General features: G+C 38.0%; 1 protein-coding gene across 6 annotated transcripts in view; it reads left to right on the top strand.

The window, feature by feature from the left end:
- Nucleotides 1–470: 470 nt before the first annotated feature.
- The window catches only part of ELAVL2 (ELAV like RNA binding protein 2), a gene marked incomplete at both ends in the record, with an annotated part of 72,194 nt that continues 48,269 nt past the window's right edge, over nucleotides 471–24,395 (top strand). For 3 of the 6 annotated variants that reach the window (XM_081237526.1, XM_081237529.1, XM_081237530.1), the window contains 2 exons: nucleotides 486–557; nucleotides 3,343–3,586. In XM_081237526.1, coding sequence (XP_081093652.1) covers nucleotides 486–557; nucleotides 3,343–3,586 — 316 coding nt within the window. Of the gene's footprint in view, nucleotides 558–3,342; nucleotides 3,587–24,395 lie in introns of all 6 variants that reach the window. The other 3 variants (XM_081237527.1, XM_081237528.1, XM_081237525.1) reach the window with 2 other exon arrangements.

Here is a 24,395-nt window from a genome sequence, read left to right on the forward strand (position 1 = left end):
AGCTTCTCTTAATGCCCTTCTGATATTTTGGGGAAAGAGTGCTTTTATGCAAAGCATTCACTAATGACTGCCTTTTCTCACTCTAAATATAATTTCATTCACATTTCCTCCCTTCTCCCACCTCCTTAAGAGATAGGACAGCATGCAGCGTTTTGCTTCATTTTATTATTTAAAAAAATTCTTTTTAAGATGTGGTTTAAGGTAGTTCTTTAGGATAGATGCCAAGGTAACTAGTTAATACTGTTTTAAAATCAGGCTCTTAATTAAAAATGCTTAATTTGTGCAAGAAAACTACATGTTAAAATGAATTTGGAAAGATTAGATTGGAATTGCCTCAAATTCAATTAAGCCACACTGCATGGACGTGCTGGGAATATCAATACAATCACTGTAAATTTTGTACAAACTGATTTGTTGCATTATCTTGCTCATCTAACATACGGTACTTTTTGTGTCCATATTGCAGACGGCAACTCCAAACTAACATGGCAGTCAGACTGTGTGATGTGGCTTCTCTGCTTAGAAGTGGTTCGTGGGCAGCAGAGCCTTGGACCGGGGTCTGTGGGATTTTTCTTAAATTCTGTAGGCTACTTTTTTTTAGCATGTTGCAGGAGTGCTGAGGCCATACCAAACACTTGAACTTTTCATTTGGCGTACTAATTATTCTTACATTTAACCTATTGTGGTATGGCCATCATTAGGATGTAAAGCACATGGCAATTTCAGTGGTACATGTAGCATCAGAACCTGCTTTTGTATGTAACTTTTTATTATCTTATTTAGGATTTAGTACAGCCTCAAAAGAGTGACAAGCTTTTTTTTAAAAAAAAAAAGTTTTGGTATGGTCTGAATACTAAGTTACCGTAATTCTTTACATTCTGTTTACTATGTATTTTTTTGGTTACTAAATTTTGAAGTTATTTATAATTCCTGATGTTTAAAAAAAATGTCGAAATTGTAAATCTGGCTGAAAATTATTTGCCCAGTAACTGTTGAAAGAGTTTGCATTCTGTGAACAGTTGTGTTGAGCCTATCAATGGAATATGCATTATTTGTAAAATATAGCACATTAGTATCATTTTATTCTGAGCAGATGGTCCTATAGCTGAGAGATGCTGTAATTTTCAGCGCACACAGCCTACTGCAGCTGTTCACTTGAATGTTGGCTTAGGAGCTCATTCTTGCCACCTGAACATGGAAATAAATGTGCAATTAAGTGAGGAGTGTTTGTTGTCCTTGCTAAATCCTGCTAATTTCTGTCAATGAACGCTTATATATTTCAAATGCCATCCCAGTGAGCTTTAGTCCGAATCTCTTATTTGGGTCTCATATAGTCTCCACATATACCCTAAGGTTTGAATAGTGATTTGTTTTAATTGGCCTTGGCCACTCTCATCTTGTAGCTCATTGTTTTCCTAATTGCTGGGCAGAGGTTAATCCCACAGGCATTTTGCTGTGGAAAGAGTGACCCATGGCTAATATTCTATAAAGTGAAACAGTTACGGTTTATTAGGAAATCTGAAACCTCCTTTCTCAGTTTCAGATAAATTTGTTAATTATAATAAAATGCATATCTTGAATTGTTTCCGTTTTTTTTTAATATAGATTTCCAAAGGTTCCTTTATTTTCCTTTACCCCCCCCCCCAAAGTATTCTCTGAAAGTACTTGCTCAAGAGAGGTAGCTTGCAGTTTGCAGAGTAAACAACCCATTTCTTTGAAAAGGAAATGAAGTTATGGAAGGGTTATAGGTGGTTTGGTATTTCATAGATAGCCTGGATTTTTGTCTCCTGTTTTTTATCCTGATAACACTGATTCTTGTCCAGTCTGACCAGTCTCAATCTGTCCTATGCTGGCTTCTTTTATAAATGTCTCTTGGCAGTAGAGATTTCTTCCTATTGCTTATCCATGGTTGTGCCCTTTTACTTTTTTTTAGGCAATATGCTTTTTAAAAGACTTTTTTTCTCTTTTCTTGTAACAGTCTTTGCCTCTACTTTGCTTTTTTTATTTTACCTCAAATTCTTTGCCTTTTATATGTTAAAACTTCCCTAAAACTAGCATCCCATCTATTCAAAATTGTCAATTTTGAGAAGTAATTCTTTGTGGAGCTGAGAGGTGGATGAAATATGAAGGATAATCCTTTCAGTGATGCTTTGATTTTTTGGATTCCCCTACAAGCTTGGCTGTCCAAAGTAGATAGCTATTGGAGGATGGTTTTAGAGAATTTGGGGCTGTGGTTTGTAACTCTTTTGCTCAAAGAGCATAGGATTGGTTTTTAGGGAACTAGATCCAAATTTGCTTATACTAAGTGATTTTTAGAGTAGCCTGAACAGTTTGAGGCCATTTCCCCTAACTCTACTATTTATTCTGTATCTGGAGTTTATAGATACCTTATCACTTGCATTTTCAACAGGCTTACATGCTCAAATGAAAATTCCTTGGGCTCGTCTGTTTGCAAAAGTTGATATATTTACATTGTTGTTTTGGTGGACTGGATAGGGATTTTTTAATTTTTATTTTTCCTTTAAAGTCAGAGTCAAGGCAAAATACCATTTTGAATTGTTTGGGGATTTTATTTTGATGCTGTAGGTCAGCTACCTTGTTGGTGATCTTTAGCTGCCAAGGTTGACAAGAATGGCTTGTTAGATTCTACAAGGTACACTAAGTACTCAGTTTATCCCCCAAGTTACCCTACAAACCCTTTTGACACCCTAACATATAACATTTGCTATTTTCTTATTTCTTACCAACGATAGAGGTATAAGATATTGTCAATTAAAAACATTTTCAATATGTAACCAAAACAGTACATGTTGACAAATTTATATTTTTTTAAAGTACTCTTGCTCCTTGATTTTAAGTTAATGGATGTGTTAGTTTTAGAATATTTGAACTTCTAGGCTAACTGAATATCTCTGCAAAGTTAGGTAGACCATTTTTGGGGGCTTGTTTTTGGCAGCATGTTAAGCACTTTTATTTTCTGGTATTTTTAGTCAGGGTTTAATTCTATGCTCTTTGGTACTAAATTTCCTCAAGTCTGTAGACACACAGCAGGTGAGTAAGGGTATGTGAGTAGACCCAGAATGCGGTTCTAGAGAATGTTAAAGATTTAAATTGTGCTATGTGCATGTATGGAATATGTATATGAAAAGTACAATTGTGATCTTAAATCAAATAGCTTAATATGAAGTAAGAATTAGCATAGGTGTTGCATTTTTTGAAGCTTTGTTGTAATTTCAGCAGAACGACTTGTGTTTAGTGACAAGTGTTTAAATTCTTCGATGGAATCTCTAATAGTTTGTGTGTGAAATATGAATTCTGATATTTCTTATCTTCTGTTTTTAGCAGGTAATTGCTGCCATGGAAACACAACTGTCTAATGGGCCAACTTGCAATAACACAGCCAACGGTCCGACCACCATAAACAACAACTGCTCGTCACCAGTGGACTCCGGGAACACAGAGGACAGCAAGACCAACTTAATAGTCAACTATCTTCCTCAGAATATGACACAGGAGGAACTAAAGAGTCTTTTTGGGAGCATCGGTGAGATAGAGTCCTGTAAGCTTGTAAGGGACAAAATAACAGGTATGCAGTTTTATGTAAGGTTCCTCACATGTAAAGGATTGTGTTTTAAGGTATGGGAAAATAAGTTTACTGCTTGTAAATCATTCAGTGGTAGAGTTTTACACATCTAGATTTTCTCTCTGTTCCTGGCTACATCAACAGTATGAAACTTAGTTTTAGAGAGTTTTAAGTTTTCCTTTTAAAGCATAAAATAATATAATAACTAGACTTTTTTATAATCTGAACTATACAATAACATCTTTGAAAAATGCTTTAAAGGTGTGTGTGTGTCTGGAGCAGCAAGTGTCATGTTAACCTTTAGTTTTGAGATCTTTGAGCTTACATGATTTAGCATTTCAACAGTGAAATACAAGGAGAATTGTTTTTTAGGAGAGGAAGAAACCTCTTAAAATGTCCTTTTTCTTAAGTCTCTATAGTCCTCCTTTTGTATGACCAAGTAAATGGTAATATTGACATTGTCAGTACGTAAATATTTGTACTGATACAATTTGAGTTTGGTAAGATCTTAGCTTCTGGAAAAAAGTGGTGTATGGGTGCTCCTCTTATAAAGAATGAAAAGATGAGTATTTGGCCTTTAATGATGGTATATTTTGAATATTGGGTGGTGGAAAATCTCCTTAGTATTTTGTAAGATTTGACTAAATTTTTAGAGTAAGACAAAACCTAATTAAGAAGAGTGTTCTTGGCAGAGAAGGGTTAATGCTTCCTGCGGGAGTTGTTTTTAAACACTGAAAATGAATGAAGTATAGACAGACTCTAGCTTTTTCATGTTACTGTTAAATTTGAGTGATGGTGTGTAATAAATGGCTTATAACCAAAATATTAAGCTAAATATTTCAGATGAGGAAAGGATACTTAAAGGCAGTTTGAGGAGTTGGACCAGGAGTCTGAACTTTGACTGGTCATATGACGTTGGTCACGTCAACCCTTGGCTTCAGCTTTAGGTTTCCCTTGGTAAAATGAGGTAGAAGGCAGAGGAAGGGGTCCCTAGCTAATTTCTGAGGCCAATTCTGACTTTTTCTGAGACGGTACCTTTAGCTGTTCTTTTATCAAGACAGCAGGGCTTATTGTCTCCAGGGTGACTTAGAGCTGTCACCTGGGCTTGGCCTCATAGTCGTATTTACTTGAGATACAGATTGAGGTTCACAGAGAGAATTTATTCATTAAAATCAAGTAAACCAAGTAAAAACTAAGTAAAACCTGGTTGTCATCAATCCATACATAATTATATTGTAACTAGTTATGTTACTTAGATGTTCATCATGATTATCAGGAAGGTTTCTTTTTTGTTTTTGAATATTGATAATTGAATGGATGAGATTTTTCAATTTCTTTTTCCAAAATCAGTGTGAGCAGCATATGTAAGATTTATATGTGAAATTTATTAAAGAAACAGTTTTTGAAAAGTTGGGAAAGGTAGAGAACAAAGGCTTTTTATTACATGTGTCTGTCCTGGTACTGAATTTTATTTTATGTTTTTAGTAAAACAGCATCCTTTTATATGTGAATTTTGCAGTCTCTTTGACATAAATGTGATAAATGGTTTGAAGGTTTTGACATAAATTATGAGATTTCTGGTTTGATTGCTTAGTAGTTATTCTTATTATTTAAAAAAATGTTGCTTGAACTGGCATAAAGGTCGCATTTTTTGTTATGGTAGATGAAAACAGTAAACCAATCATACATCCTTTGTATTAGGCATTTTCCACAGGAAACATCGCACAGATTTTCATCTCTTACCTCTGGTCAGTCTTGAATTATCTTACTCTTCTGTAAACCTTTTACTAGAGCTATTATGCGGCAAAATTGGATAAATTTGACTTCTGTATCTTCAGACCCTTTGCTTCTCTGGCTTTACGTGGAGGATGGTAGTACTAGAACCACAGCGCATGGGTAATCTGAAAGAGTGCCTGATTAGATACTTAGATACTGGCAAAGTGTGTTAACATTTGTTGTCCATTTCTTTCACTCCCTCACCCAATTGCCTTTTCAGGGAGAGCTGGATAATGGAGGTTTCCACCATAGTGAAATTTCTGTTTAAAATCTCTCATAAGCTGAGTACCCAAGAAAATGAACAGTGAGCACCAAGGTCAAAAGATGTTTTTTCTAAGCTTAGTTCCATGAGATTTAGTCATAAATATTCCTCAAAATAACTGTTCCAGGGCCTCCCTGGTGGCGCAGTGGTTGAGAGTCCGCCTGCCGATGCAGGGGATACGAGTTCGTGCCCCGGTCTGGGAGGATCCCATATGCCGCGGAGCGGCTGGGCCCGTGAGCCATGGCCTCTGGGCCTGCGCGTCCGGAGCCTGTGCTCCGCAACGGGAGAGGCCACAACAGTGAGAGGCCCGCATACCGCAAAAAGAAAAAAAAAAAAGAAAAAAAAAAAATAATAACTGTTCCACTGACAGACAAGTTTGAGAAAAATCTGTACTCCGTAGTTTTTAAGAACCATATTGCAGATCATTAACATAATAAAAACTATATTAAAATCCTGCAGTAAAGAAACCAGTTTGATTTACAGTTCCCCAGTCTTATTTAATCACAGAACTCATGGGGGGGGCGGGTGTGTGGAAATACCTCCTTGACAATAGATTTCCATCGAACCTGTTGCTTTGGAAGTCATTTGTTAACTGGTTATCAGAAAATCTGTAATTCTTCCATAAAACCTGTTCACGTCAATAAAATATGAGCATGTTTCATAAAATGAACATCCATGATAATGAACTATAAATTAAGAAGTTGAGTAGTTAAATCGGAATACTAAGGACCTCTTCTAGTAACCCTGTTTTGAGTTGGCCCACTAACGTCTTATTCTTGGTATGTGTTAAATCTGTATTTAGACGGGTCTGAATTGTTTAGCTTCAAACATAAAATTACCTTAGATTTTTTTTTGTTATTCCGAGTTTCTTAGTAAATACTTGTATTGAACAAAATAGTCTAGTACATAGATTTCTAAAACTGGGTTTTGAATTGTTGCACTTGGCAAAGTGGGCATGTCTTCTGAAGAAGCTACTATTAACATATCTCTAAAAAGGTTTTGAAAGAATCTGTGGGGATTTGGACCCTGCCTGCCCTGTGGCGTTTAGCGTTAGTCATCTTGAGCAGTTTTTCAGTATATGTTTTTAGGATCAGGGCAGAGTTTCTCAGTCCCTCTCTAATTATCCAACTTATTCTACCTCCTGGGGAGCTACCAGGCCAGCTCCTGGTATCTGATTTTGTAGGAGCGGGAGCATTAATTGATTGGGTTGTAAGAAAACTGGGATCATTCTGTGGGAAGAAAATTTAAATCCCTCCTTTTCACTTTTCTTAAGTCTTTCCTTACTTAAATAATGCTAAAATTAAGAAACTGTATTTCAGGCACAAAATACCTAGTTAGGAAAGTATGTGCCTCTTTCCTAAGTCCTAAAAGAGAGTATATCATTTTTAGATTGTGTCAGTGTTAGCGAATTAATGTCACTATTTTGATAGAATGAGGATTAGGGAAATACGTTAAGAAATGTGTTCAGTTTCAAATACAATTATCTTCTCTCTAGTCGAAATTCTGTTTATTATGTTGTTCATCAGGGTCTCACTTTGGGCTTATGCCAGCTTTATGCTTCACCCTGTTTCCTATCTGTAGGCATTAATTATGAGAAGCTAATGCTGTTTGTACAGCTTAGCTGATGTCGGTCTGTCCCTTTGAGCTCTCAAATGCACTTCAGAGTTCTTGACACCTGCTGATGCTGCAGGAGTGAAATGGATTTTATGAAGCAGGGAATGAATAATAGAGTGTTGAGAGTCAGAAAAACCCTTGAGGTGACCTTAGCCAACTCCCTCACTGACAGGTGAGGAGAGGCCCAGCTTTGTTGACGTGTCGAGTCCAAGACTACACATCTATTCAATGGCAGAGCAGGGACCCTAATTCTGGTTTTCTCATTCTTCCCTAGCATGTTTCCTCCTTGCCTTTGTTGGAGGGCCAGAACTCACTCTTTAAAAACTAAGCACAGGACCAGCTGATGAATTTCTAGTGAGACATATAACTTGTACAGGGGTGACGAAGGAGCATCTTCTGGTGAGTGGTGAGTCTTCCACAGGAGGAGAGTGGAAGATTTTTGAGGGTCAAGGAGTGAGGGATACGTAAAACTAATGAGAGCATCCATGCTTCTCTAGAAACTTTAAATCTATGGTTGTCAGTTCAGATAGTCTAGCCCTGTGGTTCCCAAGTCTGGCTGCACATCCTTACCTGAGGGAGTTTTAAAAAATAAAGATTTCAGGGCTTCCCTGGTGGCGCAGTGGTTGAGAATCTGCCTGCTAATGCAGGGGACACGGGTTCGAGCCCTGGTCTGGGAGGATCCCACATGCCGCGGAGCAACTGGGCCCGTGAGCCACAACTACTGAGCCTGCGCGTCTGGAGCCTGTGTTCCGCAACGGGAGAGGCTGCGATAGTGAGAGGCCCGCGCACCGCAATGAAGAGTGGCCCCCACTTGCCACAACTAGAGAAAGCCCTTGCACAGAAATGAAGACCCAACACAGCAAAAATAAATAAGTAAATAAATTAATAAGCTCCTACCCCCAACATCTTATAAAAAATAAAAAAAAATAATAAAGATTTAAGAGGCCCTGGGAATCTGTTGTCAGGAAAGCTCCCTAGGTGATTTGATGGGCAAGTGAGCAGTTTGGGGAATCATAGTCTTTATGGTCAGTAGAGTACCTGCATTGGAATCGCTTGGGATGACTGTCAGAAATGCAAGTTCCTGGGCCCTGCCCAGATCTTCCTATGGAATCAGTCTCTGTAGGTAGGGCCTGGAATGTGCCAATTACCTGGGAGTTACTGACTTCTTTTCCTGAACATTTTGCAGGGAGATAGAACCAGGGATTTCCAGGTTTATCTGAATTCTGGCTGGAGGTGGGTGGGACAGGTGGGTGTAACTGCAGTGCCTAATTGTATGGCAAACTAAGTTTCAGATGCTGTTCCCTCCCCAGCTTTTGATCTCCTGGGGGTCAGGACTAGAAATGTAAAAGTCACTGGGCTGTGTCTTTACTGAATGCCTGACCTGTCCCTAAAAGAGTGTGTGCGTATGTAGGTATGTACGTACGCACGTATGTGTCTGTAAGTGTGTAATTAGTTTTCACAACTCCAGGATAGCTTGTTCTGTAGCTGTTACTTTTCCTTCAAAAAGAGGAGATAAGAGAATTATAGTTGAAGACCTCAGGTAATGAGTGTTGCTCTTTTTAATTTTGATGTGATAGCTTCATTCTTACCCTAGGAATTGCTTGAGGTGGGTCCTATGCTGACCCCATAAGCTGCCAATTAGAAGCTTTCAGACAAAACGGAAAAACAAAGGCCAAAACAAACATATAAAAATACAAATTACAGGGGCCCAGAGGAGGGGAGGGGCTTTGCAGATGTAGATTATCTGTGGACAGGCAGTGCCTTGGATGGTAACACAGACCTCTTTTTTTTTTTTCCCCCTCCTTCCTGAGAGCCCATGGGGTAAAAATCTCATATAAAATGTGAGGGTTCTTAACTTACATCCCTGTTGCTTCCTGAGAACTTCAAAGTTAATTTTAATGCTGGTTTATTTTATGAGGATAATGTGATTTTCAAACTTTATTTTGATGGCATGATATTTTCCCCTCCTCTTTTTAACAAATATACTCTTAGCTCCTCAGGATTGAAACAGATAAGTGGTATTTTATAAGTCTAATGCATACCTTCAAATTTAATAGCATTTATTTACTGTGATGAAGTCAGTCAGTCACAGTGAGCCCAAGGCTGTGATGAACACTAATTTGAAAATGTGGTTGTGTGCATCAGTTACAGTCTTAAGGTCAGCTGTTAGTTGTAGGTATCCATAGTATCAAGAGATTAATAATTCTGATTCTTGCAGACAGGTACTTGAAAAGATCTGGGTGGTTGGGTGGGTGGGTAGGTGGGTGGTGGTAGCTTAATAAATACCTCATTTTGCTGACTCTGGGTGCTATTTAATTAGAAATTTGGCAGAAAGGCTGGGTGTATGCCCAGGTATTCACAAAACAAGGTAACTTGGCAGCACAGGGTAAATGCCTTGATGCCTAGAGTATTAACTGTGGAATATACATTTGAATTGGCTGTCTTTAGATTTTAGTGGCTAAATTTATATAAAATGAAATTTATATAATATGAGATGAAATTTACTTTTTTGTGGTATTGAAGAAACTATTTGTCTATTTATCAATATATCTTTAAACCATATTATTTTTCCATGTACTCTTGTTTCTTCCAGACGTCATGACTAATCAGTCATTTCAAAAATTTGATGTTACTACTTGATGTTACTGGTTTTTATAAAGCTTCAGGGAAAAACTTTAAAATTTATTCTTTCAGGTTTATTTTTCTCCACTCAGACCTAACTTGGGTGTTTTATAGAACAATTTTCAAAGTGTCAGTCTTGATTAATTTAGATGAAGGATTTCAGGATGATGAAATTAGAAGTTTATAAGATTTAAGAAACCAAGTACGGGTTTTTTTTTTTTTTCTTTTGAAAAAAAAATCATTGTCAGGGAGGAAAAACTTTCCTCCACCCTCTTAGTTTAATTTGCAAGCCCCCAATTACTGAACCTAACAAAAGATAGGTTATACAATGTTATATGTCCATTGTATCTCAGTGAAACTGGGGGAAAAAGGGATTCACAAGAGAAGAGGCAGCACAGTTTTTAGTAATATTTCACATGCCTTGGAGTTCACAGAAAAAAAGTGAAGCAAAGAAGTTGTTAGACTCTGGGGCTTATATACCATTTTAACAAAGAAGCAAAGGGGGTTTGGGTTCTGAGGGTGGGTAAATTGTAGGGGAGTGACCAAGAAAATATATAGGGGGAACTAATGGAAGATGAGAGCTATTTTAGCAAGGTTTATCTATGCAGATTCATCTTGGTGCTGACTCTCCATCCCCAGTGGTAAGAGTTGCTCTCCTCTTCCCAGTATAAGAGAGGGGAACACCTTCACAAGGGAAATTTATAACCTGCTTTTAGGCAGAAAAGGGTAGGGCAGAGAAGAGTACTCTTCCTGTATCTGTTGATTCTTTTTTTTTTTTTTTTTTTTTTTTTTTTTTTGCGGTAGGCGGGCCTCTCACTGCTGTGGCCTCTCCCCTTGCAGAGCACAGGCTCCGGATGCGCAGGCTCAGCAGCCATGGCTCACGGGCCCAGCCGCTCCACGGCATGCGGGATCCTCCCAGACCGGGGCACGAACCCGCGTCCCCTGCACCGGCAGGCGGACTCTCAACCACTGCGCCACCAGGGAAGCCCCTCTGTTGATTCTTAATTGCCTTTAACTCAGAATATTCCTTAATGCTTATAACTGGCATATTTGAGGGGTGGCAAGGCATATTCTGACTCTCTTCACCATGAAATAAGTTTAACTCTCAGTTAGCAGACTTAGACAGAAAAGTTTCTTCTTCTGATAGCCTGTGGTAATGAAACCTTAAATGACTAGTTTCTGGGAAGAAAAACATCTATTGTGAGGATATGGAAAAGCTTGAAAGAGAACCATTCCTGATTAATTTGTAAATCATCTGGATTTTTGTTTCTCTGATTTCTTGATGGTGATCTTTGTATTAATTTGTTTTATTCCATTAGAAGGAAATGAAGAAAAGTATTGTAACTCTCAAGAGCAGGTCACACAGTTCTTCAGCAGCTTTTGAAGAATATTTACTGTGAAAATGAGGTTGAACCTGTTGGTTAAATGAAGTTTAGGAGTTTTGATTCTGTGCTTTTTTGGCTCTTGTTGTCACTGGGACTTCTAGGATGACCATACCTGTTTTGCCAATAGATTAGGAGCATAGTGTTTTAGTGCCCTTGACCTTATTGCGTTATTAGTTTGATACAAAACATAAACTTTGTTAATGTATGCAAATTCATAGAAAACAGAATACAGTTGAAGTTCTTTCGTAAGTATTCACCCCGTGAAATTTAGCAAGATATGAATGCGTGTGTGCTCTTTGCTATTCCAGACCTTTCCACAGTGTTTCTTCTGGTTTTTGTTTACTTTTACATCAGAAAAAGTATACATACATACATACATACATCTATACATCAGGTGGTATAGAATAGAAACCATTTTCAATTTATTACTTAGTGGCTGTCATCATAATGATGGAAAAATGTAGATGAGAAAAAAGATGAACTAAATGGAAGAACATAAAGAACAAATTCTGATCCAGGAATCCTTCTTCTTTTTAAAATCTATAGAATGCTAAAATTCTGTTTCTCAGGTATGCAATTGATTTATCAATCTGCTTTTCTTTTGGTGGATTTTACTCTATTTTACTGCCTTGTCTGTTATACTACCTTAGCACCAGCCTTTGCTTTCTTAACTTTCTAAATTATGAGTAGAGCAAAGTGTTTTTCTTTTGCACCTATTGGAACATTTCCTTTTAAATATTACTTGAACAGAATAGTTGATCATTGAAACTAAATCTGTGCTTCAGAATTTGCCACCTTCTTTTGAGCTTGTTCTAAGTTACTTGACTTTCAAGTCCACTGCTGCTACTGAATTTTGAGAGCTGGGGAAACCATCAGAGTGTCCTTTCCAGCTAAAAACACTAACTTTAAAAAATATTTTCTGTCATTTTACTTGTGAGTGTCTTTTGATCTGTCAGGCCTATACAGTGACTCATTTAGCATGTTTTACTTCTTTTTTTTTAATTTAATTAATTAATTTACTTATTTTTTGGCCGTGCCACGCAGCTTGCGGGATCTTAGTTCCCTGACTCAGGGATTGAACCCGGGCCGTGGCAGTGAAAGCATCAAGTCCTAATCACTGGACTGCCAGGGAATTCCCTAGCATGTTTTACTTCTTAATGTATCTGGTTTTGCTTCTTAAAGCATCAGAATGTCAGTTTTTGACACCATTGGATATCCCTTTTGTTGGTTATGGTATCTGTCATACATTTTTTGAGAGACTTCAAGCTGTAAAGCAGCATTGGCAGCTCTTCCAAGTATTGTGAAGAAATGGAGCCTCATTTAAAACTATATTTCTTGTGATCTAACTACTCAGTAGTCTCTTACATCATACATCACCATAGGTAATTGAGGGGTGATGGCAGAGGCCACGGTCTAAGATCTGCTGTCCTCCCTGTTGGAGGACCCCTGCCCATCCCAGAGGGTCTTAGACACAGCCTCCCTTGGCTGGCCCAGCCCTACCCTGAGCCAGAGCACAGGGTAAGTGTGTTCAACCAGAAGAACCAGGAGGCCTTTCCTGTCTTTCAGATGAGCCTGTCATCCACTTATAGCGTGCTATGCCTGTGCTGAAGAAGTTCATTTCTTTGGAATTCAAAGAGCAAAAGTTGCACAGGGTTCCCTGAAGCCTAGAGCCTCTGGGTGGGGCTGAGTGGGAGGAGGGGAGACAACCATCTCTACCTCTTGCGGCCCAGGAGACTGTCTGACCATTTAAGAAGAAGAAGAAGAAGAAGACAATATTCAGTTTAAATTGTGTTCATAAGCGTTTCTTCCCATCTTTCCATGTGAAATGGACTTTGAATTCAGGGTTAATAGTATTTACCAAACCCCTATGTACACTAGGGTTGTTATTATGTTATTAGCTTAGCTTGGCATCAAGTTCTTGGGATTAACATTGAAACAAAATGCCTGCTATCTTCAACTCCCCTGCTAGGGAGGTGGGCTCATGAGCACTACTCTTAGAGGTTTTAGCCTAGAAAGAACGCATTACACGTAAGTTAAAATCCCAGCCTAGGCACTTACTTTATATGAGCTATTTGACTCCCAACTTGAGTTTTCGTCCATAAAGTGCCTAGCACGTTGGGGTACTCTCTCTCTCCCCAGCCCCTTCTTCCCAGTTAATATTCATTTGGTTAGAAGGCAGTTGCAGATGTTTTTTTCTTTGGGTAAACTGATTTTTGAAAAAAATCTCCAGATAAATCTGTTGTCTTAGAATTCTTAGATTTTCTCATGATGTGGGAAGTTTGCAAAGCTAATTTCCTGTTCTTTGCTTTCTAGGTGATTTGACGAACAAAATTGATTTTCTAGGGGTGAGACAAAGTGGGACTAGGAAATACAAGGCAGGACTTGTGAGCCCAGAAAGATGATTAATGATATTACACCAGCCTCTCTGAACTAGAGCACTGGAGTATGGAGTTATTGCTCTGTGTGGTATTGTGTGAATGTTATTCAGAATGAATTAGCTTGACTTAAAATATGGACGTACTCTAAGCCAAGCTTCCCCAGCGGAGTGTTACTGATCTGGAAGGTCCGCAAGTTGTTAAATTGAGCCATGAGGTATCAGATAGATGAAAACTAACTGAGGCTTGTTTTCACTGTCACTGACAGCTTGCTTCTTCCTTAAGATTAATACCCCTTTAATATAAATTGTAAATACCAGCACTAAATATTCTAATTTCATAAAGTAAGGTTTTCAAGGAGAGAAATAGAGATCGTGTGTGTGGATGTTAAGAAGCCCAGTATTCCTGTAGTGTTAGCAGATCAGAGGACTTAGAAAAAAAATTGCTATCCCTTTGTTTTCTTTCTGTTGAAATATTCATTGAAAGCATTTAAAGCATTGCTTTATTCAGTCATCACAGATTTTACAGATTCTAGTTTGTGTAAGGGGGGGTTGGCGATTTCCATGAGGGCATGGTTAACTTAGCAGATGCAATTTTACATCTTGTTTTCCTTTTTTTGTTAAATCCTTATGCATATTGTGAATTAGAGTTTATTTTTAGCTCTTAATGAGTTCTTTTCTCATCATTGTACTTTTTGTTGGAACTCTGTTTTCTACATAATGCTTTGATTTTGAAGGGGGAGTGTATATGGCTCACAAGTCTTGTATCCATCCCCAATCCCCACTCCAACTCAACTAGAATTTGCATTTTTTTCATTTGAGGCAATAGATCTGGTTATGTTACCTTGTAGAGTAGATGTGGTGATGCCCTTGACTCTTCACAACCTGTTTGACCTTCGGGATTTATCCTGAGAAAGTCAGATTCTCCCTTTAAAGTAAGGTTTAAAGGAGCCATATCTGCATGTAAACAGGTAAGCCAGAATCATTTCATTGTATTCAAGGTCACTGGAGCCTGAGGGAGCAACTTTATTTCTTCACCTTTTGATGCTTTAAATCCAATCTTAAGGAGTCACAGGGTCATGAACACTGGCCTCCAAGATACTATGTTCTGAATCCTTCTTCCTAACCCTGATACTTTTCTCTGAGAACTTTTTTCATACCACTAAAATAAATTATAGTTGCTTTTAGTCCACTTTAAAATGTATCTAAATAGGCTGGTTATGGTGTGTCAAATCAATTGATATCTCTTCTATAAAATAAAGGCACTTTGCTAAATGATCTGAAATCATATCTAGCCCTAGAATTCTGTGACTTTTCTCTTGTGAACATAACTGCTAAGTTAGTTCTTCTTAAGCATAGTGCTTAGGGATTCTGACATGTATCGTGCAGACAACATATTACCTTTTCAAGCAGAATGATTTGGGATCTAACATTTAACCTCAAGATATTAACCAGGGTTGTTTTTAGACCCTTATAGTCTTGGTATTTCTGGGCCTTTATTTCAGGGGTAAATTCCCTTCATTCATGTTGTAATCAGGTTAAAATACAGAATTGTCAAAACTGATTTGTTACTGTGTTTTTTTATCAATACATTTCCTTTTGTAAGTGCTGGAAATTGGAAGCCTTTCCAAAAAGGCATGATAAGGTTGTTCACTGCATTATATTCCCCAATTCCATATTTGGGAACATTAAAACCAGACCTAATGAGCTATTAAAAATCAGAATATGGAATCTTCTGAGCTTAGGGTTCCTTGATTTTTTTTTTGAGATTTTAGTTCTCTGAGTGTTTATGGAAAACAACATATGTGGACATAGCCATCATGTAAGGAGGGCATCTAATATTCTTTCCTGGTTTCTAGAGCTGGACAGCAGACTTTAAAGAGTCTCTCCCACCTTTTTTGAGGGTGGTGGTGGTGGTGAGATATTGCAAATGAACTTAATTTAGTGTATACAGTTCTTAGGTGATTTGGGGTAGGTGAAAGTAAACATCAAAGAGGGAGGAGTGAGGCTTAGCTGTTTCTCAACCAAATTCTGCCACATGTACAGACATCTAGCAAGCTGGCCCTAAGTGACTGATATAGTTACTTTGCAAGCTTAATGAAGTCCCAGTTCTCTGTTCCTTTTTAGGTGCTTCGAACACACCTTCTATGAAATGTTCACTTGAGGCTGACAGCATTCCAGAGGTGGGGATCTGTGCCCTCTGTTTGCATCATGCAAAAAGAAATCCTTCTGAACAAAGGCTGAACCCAGGACCATTTCATATTTAGGGGTCCTATCCATAAGGGTACAAGTTAAAGCCACCTTGGATTCTTGTGTCCTGTTTATACAGGGGTGGGTAGTGTCTCTAAACTACTTTAGCACATCTGCATATCTTGAATACCTTTGATTTTACCAATGAGACCCCATTTCTAACTCTCATTACACTAATTAACAATAAGTAGCTTAAGGAACAAAAACCCATTTTGACATTCATTATACTAATTAGCAGAGAAATGGTTGTTGATTTAGATATGGATAGTAGATAGTCTTGTTAACTAGTCACTTTTGGAGGTTGGCCCTTACTTGTGTTTTGCTAGTTAATTATTCCTGGACTGTGTGTGCATTCAGGATAGTGTGTTAGATGACCACTCCTAGAATTAAAGCTACTGGCACATAAATAACATCACACTGATTCATGACAAATTAAAAAAAAATTTAATTGTGGTAAAATATATATATATATAACATAAAGTTTACCATTTTAACCATTTTAAGTGTATAGCTCCATGGCATTAAGTATATTCACAGTGTTGTGCAACTATCACCACTATTTGTAGAACCAGTTCATCATGCCAAACAGAAACTCTGTACCCATTAAACAGTAACTCCCCACCCTGTTTCCCCCAAGCCATTGGCAACCACCATTGTACTTTTTATCTCTATAAATTTGCCTATTCTGGGTACCTCATATAAGTAAAAAGTGAAATTGTACAGTATTTGTTATACCAAAGTACTTTATTTATTTATTTTTTATAAATTTATTTATTTTGTTTACTTATTTTTGGCTGTGTTGGGTCTTCGTTGCTGTGCCCAGGCTCTCTCCAGTTGTGGCGAGCAGGAGCTACTCTTCGTTGCAGTGCATGGCCTTCTCATTGCAGTGGCTTCTCTTGTTGCGGAGCACGGGCTCTAGGGTGCATGGGCTTCAGTGGTTGCAGCACGTGGGCTCAGTAGTTGTGGCTTGTGGGCTCTAGAGCACAGGCTCAGTAGTTGTGGCACACGAGCTTAGTTGCTCCGCGGCATGTGGGATCTTCCAGGACCGGTGCTCAAACCCGTGTCCCCTGCATTGACAGGCGGATTCTTAACCACTGTGCCACCAGGGAAGCCCTACCAAAGTACTTTAAAAGTAAATTTTATATATATATATATATATATATATATATATATATATATATATATATATATATACACACACACATACATACACACACACACACACATATAATTCTAAAATACTTTAAAAAAGTATATATATAATATTTATAACATATGTATTGTATATATAGTAACTGTTTTAGGAGATACTAAATTTCTTTCTTTGGACCATGGGCTTTTCTGTGTATTTTATTTCATTTCAACTTGCCTTTAGGAATCAACCCCTCCCTTTGAAATAATTTCTTTGTTTTCAAACTTAGTTCTTGCCAGTTTCCCCATAAAAGGAATATCCAGGTAAAACAGTGAATTTGTGCAGTATTTAATCAGATTGCTCACTACTTGCAGGGATTTCATCTCGCCCCTTTGCAGTGGTCCAGCCTGGTTCAGTCTTGTTTTCTTCTTTTGGAAGTTGCCTGCAATCTCCATGGCATAATGGCAGGCCACCTGGAAGAAGAGGCAGTGGCACACGCGGTAGATTCAGAAAAGAACTAAAGCAGCTTTGCTCTCCAGCAGTTTTCTCTGCCTTCACACTTTTTTTCTACTTCCTCTTCTCCCAGAGAGTCACAGCATCCAGGGATGACCGCCTGTGGGGTGTCCTGGGACACAGGGCGATGGCTCCAGACTTCTTTCTCTTTATCTCACTTCGTCCTCTCCTCCACTGAGAACCTGAAGGAAATCTTGGCAGAAAGCTGTTGCTCAGTAGAAGGAGCCAAAGAGGGAAAAATAGAAATTCTCTTCTATAGTTTTAGCTTTTCCTTCCATTTTTCTTCCTTCCCCAGCACTCCTTCTACCCACCCCACCCCACCCAATCCCACCTCCCCTAAAAAAAAAAAAAACCCCACCAAAAAAACCAATTAACCAACCAACCAAAAAAAAAAAAAAAAAAAACGAACAAACAAAAAACAAAACCCCAGCCAGGGACATTCCTTTTTAGACCACAGGAACAATTACTGTAGTAAAGAAAGCTTTAAGCATCTTCCTGCAGCAACTTTGGGAGACAGATGCTAATGTAGGTTGAATTTAGAGGCAGGTGGTGGCCTGTTTCTGCCTTTACATTATTTCAGATTCTATGCTACTGAGTAGAGCAGTCTTCCTTTAAAATTTTCGGTCTCATATCTTAGCTTCCTGCCTTCTCTGTTGGCATCTGCCAGATGCCTGCTGGCTACAGGAACATCATTCCATGCTAAGTGACTGTATTTATTTTCAGTGCTGGCTATTGACAAGAGCAATTCCATGAGTTGAGACTTAGCAGAAAGGCTCTCCCGGTAGAGGCTTTAATAAAATAATTTTAAAAAGTTAATACTTTTTATAGTTTAAGGTCTTAATTCAGGCTTCATGCAGAGTTCTCCGAGCTGCGTTCTTTGTGGCGAGTTACCAAAGACCTCTTATTGGGATAGGGAAGATGTTCCTCTGGAGCTGTAAGTTCTTGACAGGTATTAGTGGTGAAAGTGACTCAGGTTAGCAGCCTTTGTCTAACTAAGAATCTTGGCATGCTGAAGAATATCAGCCAGTGTTGGGTACTTGATTTAGGGTAGTGACTATCTGTTAAAGAGATCCTGAGTCACAACATACTCTGATAATGTAATTTCTTACATTTTTTGCACCTTATTTTTAAGGTGTGGTAGAGGTGGAGGGAACTGGTCATAGTTTGCAGAGGGGGATGCAGAATGTTCTAAACTGGTGACTTTCTTTTGTTTTTGAGCTAGGAGTTAGAAGCAATGCTTTCTATATGCAGGGGATGGTCTGGTCCACTAGTGATTTGTTGATTATTCCATTTGATGGTCAATCTTTGAAGCAGTCTTTTATTTGATCAGAAATAAGAGAGGTATTTCTTTTCAGTTTGTATGGAGAAATTTGTAAGACCCTTCATGGATGCAAGAGAAGATTGTCTCTCTGATTTCATAAGACCATTCCATGTTGAGGTATTCTCTTCAGTGGTGTACAGTTGGTGGGAGTATAGTTCCAGAAGCCAAGAGACAGGTTCTCTCTGTCCTTGCCTTAGTATAGACAAGGGGCCAGTATGGGACCCAAGTAAAATCAATTAGGTATTTTCTCCCAAGACCTCAAGGAAGTGATGGAAGGATGAAATGGTGATGGTGACCCATCTCATCAGACTGTGTGTTTTAGATCTGAGATGATGGCTGTTCTTTTCACTACTTAGCCCACTGGAGCCTGGTTCCCAAGCCCTGTTGATTCTGAAAATTTCTGTGCCTCTTCCAATAAATTCCCTTTTGCTAGTTAGCTAGAGTCAGTTTATGTAACTTATAATATAGAACTCTAGTGAAACAATTCTTGCTTAATTCATATTTCTGTCTCTGTGTGTCACAGTTTACTTTTCTACACACCCAAAATTAAGCTTACTGATTTCTTTTTTTTTTTTTTTTTCGGTTGACATCACATTGACCCATAAGAAAGTAACTTTTGAAATTGCTTAGCAGTCCCTGTTTTGAACTCACCTGGTCTTTCCACACAGGGCTGTCAAAGAAGGTGCAGGTTCCAGGCCTCACTTTCTAGATAACATCTTGTTCAGACCAGAAAGTTTTCCATTAGGAAGTTATTTGAATCGAAATGGGAGATTGAGCCCTTTTTTGGCTCAGGTCATATTTCCAGTTAGTTGGATACCTTTCACACCTATATCATTCTAACCTGAACTTTTAGTTCTTTAACATACCATGTATGTTCAACTAGATTCTCTAAAGCATCTATGATATGGAAGAAGTTAAGCTGCAGTCTAGAGTCATCACATACTCAGACATATTACTGCTTCGTAGGGATAAAGGTGTTGTGATTTTTATTTTTATTTTGGTTTGTTTGGAACAGCTCTTACCTCTGATGGAGTCTGAGGGTTGTTGTTTAAGGACTATCTTTCACTTCTAACAAAACAATTACCCCTTTTTGTATGGTACTCTTTATTGCCAGTAACCCTCCAGGGTTCGCATCCTGACCATTTCCCCAGTGTCTGTAGGGTCACAGTTTTCCCTCCTTTGAACCTGTTAAATTTGTCGTAGCTATAATAGATGAACTGCCCAAGCTGACTGCCTACTTGCCCTGAGACTTTTAGCTTTGAGGAAAACAAAAGCTATTGGTAAAGATGTCTGTCTCTGTTTTGCGAGGTATATACGTATGTGTATTTTATAAAGTCACTTGGCTCTATCTTTCAAAGAGTTGATTCATATTTGATTCACATTGTCATTGGTGGAGGAAACCGAAGTTCGGATATAATTATGCAAAAGTCATAGCTGCAATGAAGATAATTGATATTCTGTCCTAAATAACATCTTGTGACTTCTCCCCCATTTCATTATGTTTTGTGGTCACTACTTTCCTCCTTGAGTGAGATCACCAGTAGTAATGGCATTCTCTGTGGTCACTCAGCTGGTTAATCTTCAGAGGTCAGTAATGTTTGGTGGCTCCTGCTGTTTATAGCAGCTGATGAGAGGCATATACCTTGTAGAAAAACAAGTTTGCTTGTGATTAACCTTCGTTTATTCCCTCTGCTTACTTAGTCATCATTTAATTAAAACCCCTTGGTTTCTAGCCATGTGAGGACATAGGTATGCTTAGAGGCATTAAATTTCTGTGTTCCATAGAGTCAGTGGTATACATCATCAGTATCAATTTTTTTTGAACAGTCTTCAGTTCTTTTGAAAATAACAAATTCTAGTTTTATCTTTATTTTTAGTATTTTTATTTCTAATCATTGATGCAGAATCTTAACTTTATTTGAAATATGATCAATTTTATGTTCTTACCATGCAACCTGTTAAGATATTTATGTAAGCTTTAGACGATTAGAATGGGATTTCTGTTCAAGTAACTTTAAGTAAAAACACAGCATGGGGGTGGGAAGAAGGATGGCCTGGCCAAGATATTACCAGGTTTTAGGAAATGATACAGAAAATCTTTGAATAACACCTTAATTAGGCTGTAGATTCTGCATTCAGAAAACAAAATCCTGTGGGGATTGTAAAAATCTCACCTAGCTCCTGGTCACTTGATTTGAATTTCCTTAGAAATTTTGCTTCACTTTTTTTTTTTTTTATCCTAGATGAAAGTGATAGAAAATTATAATGAAGGAGCACCTTAGCTTTGTAGGGAATGATGGAATCAAAGGCTTAGGCAGCAGTCAAGATTGGGAAGTAATTATATCTTATGGTAAGATTTAAAATTTGACCAAGGACAATTATTTGACGAAATTTGGTAACTAATATAGTTACCACTATGGTTAACCTTTAGGTTTTTTTTTCTGGATATTCAACCAGAAGTCTTGAATTGCTAGGAAAGAGAAGAAATTATGGGTTAATTCCCATGTTTTAAGAGTGGAAGGACTATAATTAAGATGGCCAAGTAGCATAGAATACTTAATTGAATTTTTAAATTATATGTTTAATGTAATCTTTCATATTCTGGAGGCTTATGAAAAATAATTTGCCCCTCTTCCTTGCTTCAAAAGAATGCTGTTTAGAACCAGTCAATCTTTATCTGAATCTTAACTAAATCTCAGAGATGTCTGAGGTTTTTACACATACACAAGTCACAACTGTAAGATGATAAAGCTTTTTAAACCATAATACAAGTTTTACTTCCTTTAGTTTTAGGTGTATGTTTTTTAGGGAGGAGCAGAGGATCAAGAACCCAAATAAAGTACAGAAGGCTTTTGGGATAACGAAATGCAATTCAGAGTATATATGTGTGTGGTTTCTTGCTAGGAAATATTCTTCCTTGAGGAAAGTAAGATTGGTAATTTAGGTATATATGGAATACCTTAATAATGTTAGTGTTTATTAAGAGAACTAGAATAAGCATTATATTATATTTGGGAATAGGACTTAACTAGTAAGTGATCTGGCAGCATACATAAGGTTTTCAAGTTTTTCCCCAAATAAAGGAGATTAGTTTGTAATATATAACTATTTAGTGTTCTGTTGCTTTATAAAATAGCAAGTAAGCAATTGTCAGCAACAAAATAGGAAAACTCCTCACACTAAAGGTTATTGCATACTAGAATGAACTAAAGACTAATGTTTAGTGAAATCTTTATTTGAGTGATGTACTTGTAGTCGAATACCTAGTGTTGTGTATAGCATTCTCCTGAGTAGGATGCTCTTTAATGTGACGGATTCTAATGCACAGGTCTGAAATTATTTGTGAAACTTACTTGACAAGAGCAAGGTAGATTTTGTCACTGATGAGGTATCATTTAATGGATCTAGGTCTTAGACTTAGCAGGAGGCCATAAACTCCTTGACCCCTTTTTTTTAGGGGACACTTGGTGGCAAAAAGATGAATTAGTATGAATGAGAGCTCTTTTGTTACCTGTCTTTGCCCTAATCTTGAAATGTGTTTGTAGAATTATGTAATATGGCCCCATAAACCTAGAAGCTCTGTCTGTAGAAGTTACTTTCCCACATCCAGAGGGTCCTTAATACTAATCTGGTGCCATAAAAACACAGCACTTTCCCCAAGAGTGAACCTCAGATATGAGAATAAGCAAGTAGTCCAGTAACTTTAGTAATAGCAGATGAAAGAAAACATTTTAAAAGTTCCTAAGTTGAATTAGTTGAGATGCTCTTCTTGAATAAAATTTTTTACCTGCACCCTGCTTGTAGATAGATTCGTGGGTACATGAGACAATAAAATGGTAATAAGTTAAAAAGATTATTTTCGTGTTTAGGTTTTTCCTGTCTCACAGGGATAGTGTATCCAGGAGTTAGCAGCAGTGATCAAGTATACTAAGTTGTGGACTATATGATGTGAGTATTTCATTTTTAATATACTTTTAGTCAGTGGTAAAAGACACACCTCTCTAGTTCCATGTGATGGTGCTTTTGCTGTGATGCTGATGTGGACAGTGCTGCATCACCTTTGTGTGCTGAATGATTGTCTAGGCCAAATCTTTTAAGCATTTGCTTTTTTGTCCTTGTGTTTTTGTGAATTTTTAATTTAGAGTATTACAGGACCTAATTCTTTCAACTTTTAAGCTAGGTGATTGTGGAAGAGATGCTTCTGTGTGATGTGAATGTGGCAGTTGCAAGAGCTAGCCCCTTTTGTATTTCTGTTTAGAAGCCATCTGTTAATTGGTGGAGAAATTGCACTGGGGTCTCAGAGTGGTTTGCTGTAACATAGCTGTCCCTTAGCAAGAAACAAAGTGGATATTTATTTTTGTCAGGGCACCTCTTTGACTTAATTGTAGCCATGGCTCCCACCTGACTTGCAGCCTTTACCACTTTTACTGTGTCCTGCTCAGCTTCCTCTATAGATTTTGTTCCATTGGGATTCTTTCCTCTTTACTGCTTCAGAGACGGCTTTTTTGAGGTCCTTGAAGCTGTATCTGCAGTATTTAAATAGGTTTCCTTTATAGTCAGCATTTATACCCTAACCTGCCAAAACACAATTGGTCTGTTTGGGGATTTCTCCTAAGTATAAAAATCAGTGCTTTTGTGTGACTATTTTAAATTGAGGGGGAGGAAAAAAACCCTGCTCCTCACATCGTCTTGGAAATGTAACTGCCTTTCTTTATTAAATATAGACTAAACAAAATGTCCTGTACAGAGAGAAGGAAAATCTTATGTTATTTATACCTAAATCTTTGTGTAGATTGGGGACAATGGATTCCTCTGGAATTTTACTTCCTTTGTTGTTGCTAAAAATATCAGTAATTTCATTCTGGTCTGTCTTTTTAAAATAAAATGAACTAAAGCGGAGAGTTGTCCCCAGATGGAAGCCTTGTTACCTGTATGGAGGATACTTTATCAGTGATGCAGATAAGAAGGTGAAATGATATATGCTTTTTACTTTATTTGAAACTTTCTTTTCTTGATGATACAGTGCTATCCAGTGTTTCCTCCTTAAATGACCTGGCCTTCCTCCCTCCCCCTCTTTATTTATTTATTTATTTTTTTTGTGGTACGCGGGCCTCTCACTGTTGTGGCCTCTCCGGTTGCGGAGCACAGGCTCCGGATGCGCAGGCTCAGCGGCCATGGCTCATGGGCCCAGCCGCTCCGTGGCATGTGGGATCTTCCAGGACCGGGGCACGAACCCGTGTCCCCTGCATCGGCAGGCGGACTCTCAACCACTGCGCCACCAGGGAAGCCCCCCCCCCCCTTTATTTTTTGACTTGGTATTATCATATTATATGTAAAGGCCTTAGATATGTGTGTGAATTCAGAAGTCGTGTATAACTTCGTGATTGCTACACAAAATGTCAAAGTGAGATTTGTTAACACTTCGTGCCCACTTAGGGTGGTTATGAACACTTTCACTCATAATAGCAGCTTAACTGGGAGTTGGGGAGCATTCAGGTACATATGTTTTTATAGGTTTGTAAAAGAGATCTCAGAAATCATAAGCCTTCCCTGGGGGCAGTCA

Source organism: Mesoplodon bidens (genome assembly GCF_964165515.1).
Source record: "Mesoplodon bidens genome assembly, chromosome: 6".
Taxonomy (NCBI): domain Eukaryota; kingdom Metazoa; phylum Chordata; class Mammalia; order Artiodactyla; family Ziphiidae; genus Mesoplodon; species Mesoplodon bidens.